The sequence below is a fragment of the Chlamydotis macqueenii genome, chromosome 9, assembly GCF_036417535.1.
Source record: "Chlamydotis macqueenii isolate bChlMac1 chromosome 9, bChlMac1.mat, whole genome shotgun sequence".
NCBI classification, from domain to species: domain Eukaryota; kingdom Metazoa; phylum Chordata; class Aves; order Otidiformes; family Otididae; genus Chlamydotis; species Chlamydotis macqueenii.
The window spans coordinates 12,994,928-13,005,014 of NC_141564.1; the positions used below are offsets into that span (position 1 = coordinate 12,994,928).

A 10,087-nucleotide genomic window follows, 5' to 3' on the forward strand; every position below is an offset into this window, starting at 1 on the left:
GAGCCGTCAGGATGATATTTTAATGGCTTATATGTCACGTTGGTGCATGTGGCTTTGAACTGGAGCAGCTTTCGTTTCCTGCAGAGAGCGCGCCGCAAATCCCACTTGATAACTTCTACAACCCACAACATTTTTTTTTTTTTACATTCACTCTTACACTGTATATTTAGATACGCTTTCTAAAAATACCCTCTCGCCTGCCTTCTCGTATATTTTGCACCGACCTGGAATGACAACCGGGTTCCCCCTGCACTGGGAGGCAGGCTAGCCCTGGGCTACCTAACTTTCTGGATTTCCTAATGCTATCGCCCTGAAGACTCCACAATCACCCTGACAGCTCTGTCCTTTGCTTAATTCCAGCACCAAACACAGAAAATAATGTAACACTCTCCTAAAGACTGCGTCCACGACAGGCGCGCTCCCAGAGCGGGTATACCTGTTGCTATAAGCTATTGCAAGCCCTTCGAACGGATTTGGCAGAATAAATGCAAACGTGTAGATTCAGCCCAGCGTTAGTTTGAAAAAAAATAACCCAAAACAACCAATCAACCCCAAAACCTGTAAAGCCTCACAAGATCCAAGGGAAATGACATAATACATCTGCGCTAAAAGCGATCTCCGCGCACCGAGCCCAGGCAAACTGCGCCTGCAGATAAGCTGCAGTCAAGCCTTTCTTCGAGGCGCATCAAAGTCCGGTTTTGGATGGCGTTTTGTTCGTTTTCTGGGCGCAGGGGCCATTCCTATAGCTCCAGCGGGGCTGCTGCGCTCCCAGAGCAGCCATCGCGCAGCAGCGCGGCCGCTCCGCTCCCCCGGTACCTGCCCTGCGGATCCCTCAGCAGCGCCTTCAATTAGAGGGGATGAGTTTAAAGTTTCTTTGTTTGGCACTGGGAATTGAAGGGGCTCGGATGGAGCTGCGAAGGAGGCAAGTGAAGGGCTGGACAAAGACGAAATGGAAGGAGTCCGACTCTTAGCGAGCTTTTGGTGTTTTCGTTACTGGAAAATAATTCGAGCTAATGAGTATGCAGGCTACTGAGTAAATAAATAATTTGCCAGTTTTATCTATGCACACACACATGAGCACATACGTAAGTGTATATATACATGCTCACACAAAGACGTCTATATTTTAAAGTTTCACAAGATCTTTTTTTTTTTTTTTCCAGCGCCGAAGCAACGTTTAAAATATGGTACAAATGTTGCTTAGCTTAATTGATTAAGCCACAAAGGCTTTCTGCTTTTAAATACCATACTTCTACTTTTCAACAATCATTTTAATATATAGTCAGTGGCTCTTTGTAGCGAGAACAAAAAAGAACTATCCGTAGTTTTTCAATAGACTTTGAGCTGGGGAAAGACAGGTTAATCGAGGGTTGCATCTAGAAAACAACCAAGTGTTGTATGTTTGCACTGAATCCAAATGTCTGCATTTTTCTAACTAAATCAAAGGGAGTGTTATTTCTTTTTCTGCTCACTCATCTGAAGGTAAGTAAATTTTCTCTGGCGATCAAAAGCCTGGTCAGCAACAAAGACACCGCCTGCTTTTTCCACCGTCCTGGTGTGGCAAGTTGAGGAATTTCAATAACTGTGACAAGGGTGACTGATTTGTGAACCAGAAAAGGTTTGAATGTCAGAAAATTTACATTGCTCCTATCAAGGATTTAAAATATTTTTTTTTTACCAGGAGAAAAAAAAAAAGACAGAAAGAGAGAAGAAGTATCCGGGAGTTTCATGCAGCAGGAGGAGAAACAATGTAGGTTTAGGAAATTTACAGTTTTACCTGAATGAAAGAGACCCTGTAAAAAAAAAAAAAGAGAGCGAGAGAAAGGGAGAGCGAGAGAGAAAGGAGAAAGAAAATAACAAAAAGGAGGCAAAACAACAACAACAAAAGTAGAAAGTTAAGAGTTCTCACCCACCTGCTTTTTGATGGGTGCAGAAAACAAGATTTATTTCAGAAACATGATGGAGGGATAGAATCAGCTACCCAGAGAAATCACGCCTGGTCTTTAAAAATAAAATCAAATGCACCCAGCACCCACTCTCGGAGAGCTTCAGTTTTACACAAGCGGAAAACAAGAACTTCAAAAGAAGACAGTCCCTATAGGACTTCTCTTTGCAAAGCCTGAAAAGTTGTTCAGCGATCTTAAAAATTCTGGATCACCAAGAAATCATCATTACCGTCATTATCAGAGTGGTGGAGAGGGACAGAGAGAGGGAGAACGGGGAAGAGAAGAACCCTAATAATAATAATCAGAGATTTTTTTTTTTCTCCTTAGCATACATACACACAAAAAGATGCGCTGGAAATATTTTCCTGGAGGGGAAAAAAAAAAAAAAAAAAGGGCTTTATATATTAAAAAAAAAAAGTGGCTCCTCCCGCCGCCCGGGCTGTCGGGCGGGCTGCCGGGCGCGCACAATACCTGCGATTGATGAGGCGCGGGGGCCAATCAGCGGCGGGAGGCGGCCGCGCGCTCCCTTCGTTGGCGGGGCCGGGGGGAGTTACGCGGGGCGGGGGGAGCCGCCGGCGGCCAATGAGCGCTCACGTCGGCCCGCACGTCGCCCCGCCCCCGGCTCCCATTCATCAAGGGGGGGGACGGTGTCGTCTTTTCAATTCATTTATCTGCAGGAATGATTGCCGCTATCAGTCTCGCGTTCACCGCCCGGCTGAGGAGGTGAAAGTTTCTCCCCAGGAAGATAAACCGCAAAAGACAATATTGTGCATGATTTGCGCCTTTTTTTTGCAAAGCGAAAAAAAAAAAAGGGCCCCCCAAAAAAAAAAAAATCGGGGAGAGTGTGGGGAAGCTCGAAGAGGAGAGAGAAACAATCTCTCGGCCACTCTGCAACATTCCTATAGCCAAAAAAATCACTGAAGGAAGTTTCTTTTTTTTTTTTTTTGTTTTTGTTTTTTTTTTTTTTTTTTTTTTGCTGCCCGTGTCGATCTCTCGCCGTTATTGTTATTTGCAGCCGGTTTGTTTTTGAGCCCACCCAACCACCCCCCTCCCCACTTAAACCTCCCTGAAAAGTCAAAGCAGAGAGACAGTGAATATTTTTGGGCACTTTTTTTTTTAAATTATTATTATTATTATTATCTGCAACTGCGAAGATCTCTTCCCCCCTTCCGCACCAGGCTCTTTTTTTTCCCCCTTCTCTTCTTCCCCCCCCCTCTTTTTTTTTTTTTCCTTCCCCCCGCGCTGATGCCGAAGGGGGTGTTTTTGATGTGGTTGCTTTGGTGGTGATCGTCGCTGACTTTCCAGAGGGTGTTTTCTCCGCCGCCGCCGCTGCCGCTGCTGCTGCCGCCGCCGCTTCTCTCCGCGTTGTGCGTGTGCGCGCGTGCTTTTTTTTGGGTTGCTGCATCGGCGCTGGGAAGATGCTTCTGGATGCCGGACCGCAGTATCCCGCCATAGGAGTCACTACCTTCGGATCCTCTCGCCACCACTCCGCGGCCGATGTCACGGACAGAGAAGTGGGGCTGGGGATCAACCCCTTCGCCGACGGCATGGGCGCCTTCAAGATCAACCCCAGCACTCACGAGCTGGCCTCGGCCGGCCAGACCGCCTTCACCTCGCAGGCGCCCGGCTACGCGGCGGCGGCCCTGGGCCACCACCACCACCCGACCCACGTCGGCTCCTACTCCAGCGCCGCCTTCAACTCCACCCGGGACTTTCTGTTCCGCAACCGCGGCTTCGGGGAGGCGGCGGCCGCCAGCGCCCAGCACAGCCTCTTCGCCTCCGCCGCCGGCAGCTTCGCCGGCCCCCACGGACACACCGACGCCGCCGGACACATACTCTTCCCGGGGCTGCACGACCAAGCCGCCAGCCACGCTTCGCCCAACGTGGTGAACGGGCAGATGCGCCTGGGCTTCTCCGGAGACATGTACGGCAGACCCGAGCAGTACGGCCAGGTCACCAGCCCCCGCTCTGAGCACTACGCCTCCACCCAGCTGCACGGCTACGGCCACATGAACATGAACATGGCAGCCCACCACGGGGCAGGGGCCTTCTTCCGCTACATGCGGCAGCCCATCAAACAGGAACTCATCTGTAAGTGGATAGAGCCAGAGCAGTTGTCGAACCCCAAAAAGTCCTGCAACAAAACTTTCAGTACGATGCACGAGCTGGTGACTCATGTCACGGTGGAGCACGTTGGAGGACCCGAGCAGTCCAATCACATTTGTTTCTGGGAAGAGTGTCCGAGAGAAGGGAAACCTTTCAAGGCCAAATACAAACTTGTAAATCACATCAGAGTCCACACAGGTGAAAAACCTTTCCCCTGCCCTTTCCCGGGCTGTGGCAAAGTGTTTGCCAGATCAGAGAATCTCAAAATACACAAAAGAACTCATACAGGTACGGTAACCTTCTCTGTAGCTTTTCTCTCCGCGAGTGGAAGCACCAAGCGCCGGGGCCGGGCCGGGGGGCTGCGTGGCCGAGGGTCGGGCCGGGTGTGTGTGTGTGGGGGGGTGTTACGGTCCAGGGCCGCTGATTTTTCCGGAGAGGCAGGCTCGGAGCTCCGCTGCAAAACGAGCTCGGTCGCAGCCACGCCAGCAGCAGCAGCAGCAACAAAAAGAAAATTATCCCTGGCGAGGCGGAGTGGGAGAAAGGCAGGGGCTGCTGCTGGGATTGGTAGGGTGTGTGTGTGTGGGGGGGTGGAAATCGCAGCAACCTGTCCTCTTTAAATTTATAGGTTTTAATTAATTGTCGTTCGGCAGTTTTGACTGTGGCGCGTTGAGAAATTGTGCTAGATCTCACAGGCAGCTCACCCGCCTCCTCTCTGCGATTCAGGGCTCGGGAAATATTTAATTCCGAGGAGCGATTTAGAAATAAGCCAAGCCCGGCGCGTTGGTGTGTTATTGTTGCGCGGAGGGCAGGCGCCGGGATCCCCGAGAACTTTTCCCGGCCGCGGGAGGTGGAAGCGCGGCGGACCCGGGCTGGCGGAGCTCTGCCCCCGCTCCCACCCCCGCGCCGCGGCTTTGTGGGGCGGCCCTCGCTCTGTGTTCTTCGGCCGGATAATTTCTAATATTGCGAGGAAAATACGGGGGAGGGGGCTGGGGTGGGGGGGAGCGTAAAATATCACGAGAATGAGCTATTAGGAAAAAAAAAAAAAAAAAGAAAAAAAAAAGAAAAAAAAAAAAGGGAAACCAGACACTGAGAATCGTGTGTAAATACCACCACGGTTGCTCTCTCGCTCGGAGCCTTGCGAGGTGCCCAGGGCTGGGTTTCTGAGTGAAACTCGCCCCTTCAAAGGAAAAAAAAAAAAAAAATTAGCTCCCCCCCACCCCTTCCGAAATGGGGGCCGAGCAGGGGTCGGAGATGCGGAAAGGACAGCGAAGAGAAGCGAGATTTGGGGATTTGAGCCTCGTGGAAGTTGGAAAGTTGCAAGTGTTTGAAATGGAGCCCTGGGCTTCCGTCTGGCGGGGCGATGGGGACAATGAGAGATCCAGCCGGCCCTGCTTAATCAGATCCGTTTTTCCCCCCGCTTCCCTCTGCAATAGGTGAAAAGCCATTTAAGTGTGAGTTCGAGGGCTGTGACAGGCGCTTTGCAAACAGCAGCGACCGCAAAAAGCACATGCATGTGCACACTTCCGACAAACCCTATCTCTGCAAAATGTGTGACAAGTCCTACACGCACCCCAGCTCCCTCAGAAAGCACATGAAGGTAAACGGAGGGCGCCCGGTGCCTCGGGCCTGGCCGGGGGACAGGGCTGCGGGGCCGACGGGCGGAGGAGCGGCAGGAGCCACGGGCGCAGCGCGGGGCCGGCCGTATGCGGTGCTCCGCTCTGCCGCGGCTCGGGCCCGGCCCCCGAGTCCGCCCCGGGCAGCGCCGCGCCCCCTCCTCCCCGCCCGGCCGCGCTCAGCCCCGGCCCTTCGGGCAGGGCCTGGTGTCGGTGCGGTTTGTCCGGGTACGGGGGGTGAGGGGGGGCGGGGTGGGGGCGGCAGTGCGAGGAGGCAGCCGGTGCGGCCGGGCCCGGCCTTCCTCCACGGGCCGGGGCAGGGGGGGCGGCTTCGGGGCTGGCTGGGAGCCCCGTGGGGACGCCCGGGGCCCGGCGCCTGGTGCCGTTGTCTGGCGCGTCCCCAGCCGAAAGCGATCGCGGCCGGGGCCTCCGTCCTCAGCGGTTCTCCATCTCTGTCCGGGTTTTCTCTTGCAGGTCCATGAATCGTCCTCGCAGGGGTCCCAGCCTTCTCCCGCCGCCAGCTCAGGCTACGAGTCCTCCACCCCTCCAACCATCGTCTCTCCGTCCACAGAAAACCAGACCGCCAGCTCCTTATCCCCTTCTTCCTCCGCAGTCCATCACACGTCCAGCCACAGCACGCTTACATCAAATTTTAACGAATGGTACGTCTAAAACGCTAAAACAAAACCACAAAAAAACCCACAAACCGAAACAAAACAAAAAAGCCCCAAGCGAGCAAACAAATACCCTATTTAAAGACTCCAAAAATAATGAACACTTTGAAATCAGAATTGAAATAAGCAAACAAAAATAAGATGCTGCCAGTAGACACAGGACTGAGTAAAAGGAAGACTTAAATTTTTTTTAGATTTTTTTTGTTCCTTTCCTTTTTTTTTTCTGTTTTATTTCCCTCTTTTCTTCTTTTTCTTCTTTTTCTTTCTTTTCTTCTTTTTTTTTTTCTTGGTTTTTTTTTTTTTTTTTTTTTTGACTGTTCTGCTCTGTTCCAAGGCTTGGTAGGTGAAGGGGTTGGTAGAATGCATAAGAAGACAAGGTTACCAGGGCAAATGCCAACTGTGTAGGGCTTTACTGGAAACCACTGATTAGAGATCTCCGACTGCATGTCTGCTCGGGCAGCGGCCCCCCCCCCCCATCCCCTCTTGTAAATACAGAATTATTAGCTTCAGAAACAAAACAACAACAAAAAAAATTGTACTGTTTGATTTTGTAAATAGTTATATCGCAAGTTGAATAAGGGGATATGTGGATTTGTGGTCTTTGCATATATGTGGGGGGAGGGGCGGGCGGGCGGGAGTGGCGGCGGGGGGGCGGAGGTGGTGGGGGGGCAGAGGGAAGAGGTAGAAATTCAACTATTTGTACTGAATGGCAAGAATGTTCTAGTAAATGTGTACCAAAATGTGAATTACTTTGTATTATTACAGTCTAAACGTCGATCTAACAGAATATTATTGGTATTAATGTGCTTTTTTTTTGTATAAAGTGCAACATTTCGTCCCAAAGTCCAGTCTAAGTAGTGCAGTAAAATGTTGTTACACGTCCTGTCAAGAAATTCGTATAGTGAAAGCCTGGATCTGCGTGTCAAACTGTTACATTTGTTTATGTAAAGTGATATTAAAAAGAAAAAAAAAGATATAAACTATATCTGTCCATTGCTTTTGGCAAATACAAGAACATAATGTATATAAATCCTAATTTCCATATTTATCCGCATGTAAAGGTCCGGTTATACATGTTACAAGATATTCAATATTTATGGCTAGAAGAATTGGTATGTAAAATTTAGTTTACAGAACTGTTTGGTAACATTTCGTACCTTATTAAAGATTCTTAAATCCCATGAATTGTGGTAGGAATTCTTATTCGCTAAGTTAACCTGCTGCAACTTCAACTAGCTTTAGGATATTAGAATAAAACTGTCCCAGTTTTTCACTGCTTTCCATTATGTCATCACTAAAGCAGCGAAGGTGATATAAATGTGATAAATGAAAGGATCCCTGCTGGCATTACTATAGTGTGTAATTAGTATTTATATCAAAATTTATGAAACAAATTTTCGGCCGCAGTATAATTTAAATGACCTTTGCAGACATAGAATAACAACCATAAAAATAACAGAAATAGATTGCATAGGCTACATAAATATTAATGTGGGGAATTGTTACACGAGAAGTGCTGCACTCCACTCCAACACCGACCATGAATCTGCATAGACTGGGTCCCTAAATTAAATTAATTCGGATAACGTATATTAGGAGATTTAAAACAGAGGAGATTTCGGTTGCTATTTTAATTTAGGGCATTTATGACCATAACTAATTCTCAGGCAGTGGATTCATGACTTGGCCTTTTACTCCAAGAAGTACAGCACTGTTTCACGAAGGCCGTTGTTGTTGTTGCTGTTGTTGCTGAGTATATTTTTTGCTTTGTTTTTTTTTTTTCTTTTTTTTTTCCTTCCTTCCTTTTTTTTTTTTTGGCTGATATTCCTTAAAACGTGATGTTAATTTAAATCAATTACTTCTTATGTTATGTTATTATTATTACTATAATTTTGCCAGTGTTAATAGCTTTCTAAAAAATAAATCTAGAGGATAAGAATTATTTTATGTAATTTGATTATCTTTCTATCTCTTTTATTTATTTCTCATTTACTTAAGAAATTCGTTCCATTGGCTGGCGTTGATACAGTAAATTTGTAAATGAGAAGACAATATAAAAAATCTAAATTACTTGTGCTTAATGACTGTAGCAGAACGCCTTTTCTCTAAATCAGATTGTCTTCCTTGCAGTTTAGTTTGATAGATTTGCAAGCTGTACTGCTTCCACTAACTTAGCTACGGTTGTTGGAACTGTTGGGCTTTGTTCCTGGTTGTAGCTTGCATGATCGCCCCATTAAGCAGACAACATATCAACAGACAACACAAATCATGAGGTTGGCTAAAGCTGCGAGGGCTTGTGATATGTCATAGAGTGAATTGCACAAACTGACCTTCCAGTAGACCAAGATGACACTTTAACAGCTTCTTTAAAGAAATATGATGTGCACGAAGAGTCGATAGCCGTGTTACCCGCTCGGGGGGTGGGGGGGCGGAGCGGTGCCGGGGGAGCCGCTCTCCGCTCCCATCCGTGCGGGCAGCCCCGTCTGTAACCCCGCAAGGGTGTTCCTTTGTCCACAGCACTTTGGGGATCTCCCTCGGAGATTTTTCACCGCGCCCCCCCACTAAAAAAAAAAAAAAAAAGTTTGCTTTGCTGAGATGAAGCCCCCAGTCCTGCGAGCTCAGCACGGCCGTCTGCTCCCTGCGGCACCGGTGGGAAGGCTTTTCTTGAACTTTACTTTCTACAAAACGCCGTGATTGCGGGGCCGCCCGTAGCCGGCGGCGCCAAGAGCGCCACCTTGCAGGGCGCGGGGGGCTGGAGGCGCGGGGACCCGGGGGATGTAACCCACCGGCGGGAGAGCCGAGGGAACAACCCTCCGTGCGCCGAAAACCGCACTCTCCGCCAGTCTTTCAGGTTAGCTGTCCCGCCGGCTTGGCCAAGCAGAGGTTTTTTTTTTAAAAAACGACCTGAGCGTAGCTAGAAAAAAAAAATTAAAAAAAAATCGTAGAGATGGTCTGAACCATCCCACTGTGAAATAAACCCGGAAAGACGTGGTAGGGGTGATCTGTTTTGAAGACGAGTAGTGGAAGTTTCTGTGAACTTGTGCGGGGTCCCTAGTGGTCGCTTACCACGCATCTGCTGCTCGTGGGTGCCGCAGCACTTGTAAACTTTTTCTCCGAGGTTTTGTTAGAGCATCCGAGGGCAGAAGGAGTGATTTTAGAGTCGTTGTTGTTGCCACTGCCGCCGTTGTTTTTTTTTTTTTTTTTTTTTGATTTGGGGTGGGGAGGAAAGGCGCAGTACGGGCTGTGCATGTTCCGAATTAGCGACCGTGGCCGGGGCTGGAATCGCTCGTGCTGGATTCAAGCCCACGCCACGCTTGTGCCGCTTGCTTGGCTCTGGAAAGGGGAGCGGCGCTTCGCAACCCCCGGCTGAGAGAGGGGCAGGGACGCTGTGAAGGGTCCCCCGGCCGTTCCAGCGCTCTTCCTACTTCCCTGCCTTTTGCGGGTTCATTCACGAAGGCTTGCGGGGAGAAGCATGAACCCCGGCTCTCCAGCCTCGACGGCGGCCGCCATTCTCTTCCTAATGCCTGGCTCTCGAGATGCTCTTGGGGCTGCGGGGGCTGTCAGGAGGGCGGCCCTTGTGGGGTCCCGCCGAGTCCGGGGCAGGCCGGGCCGGCAGCCTCTGCGCTGCCTCTTTCGCGGCACCCGAAACGCTGAGGCCCGACATCCGCAGGCTCCCGCGCGCGCGGAGGCTCCCGCCTAGGCGAGGGAGCGTTCGGAGACACCCAGAGTATCGCGGGAGGGTGCAGGA

At 49.8% G+C, this 10,087-nt stretch overlaps 1 protein-coding gene across 1 annotated transcript; it reads left to right on the forward strand.

The window, feature by feature from the left end:
- The first annotated feature begins 3,245 nt into the window (after positions 1–3,245).
- Positions 3,246–6,880, forward strand: ZIC1 (Zic family zinc finger 1). Its single transcript, XM_086754566.1, has 3 exons — positions 3,246–4,340; positions 5,486–5,649; positions 6,140–6,880. Exons 1-3 carry the CDS (start codon positions 3,365–3,367, stop codon positions 6,335–6,337), a joined length of 1,338 nt encoding a protein of 445 aa, XP_086610692.1. The 5' UTR covers positions 3,246–3,364; the 3' UTR covers positions 6,338–6,880.
- The last annotated feature ends 3,207 nt before the right edge of the window (positions 6,881–10,087 follow it).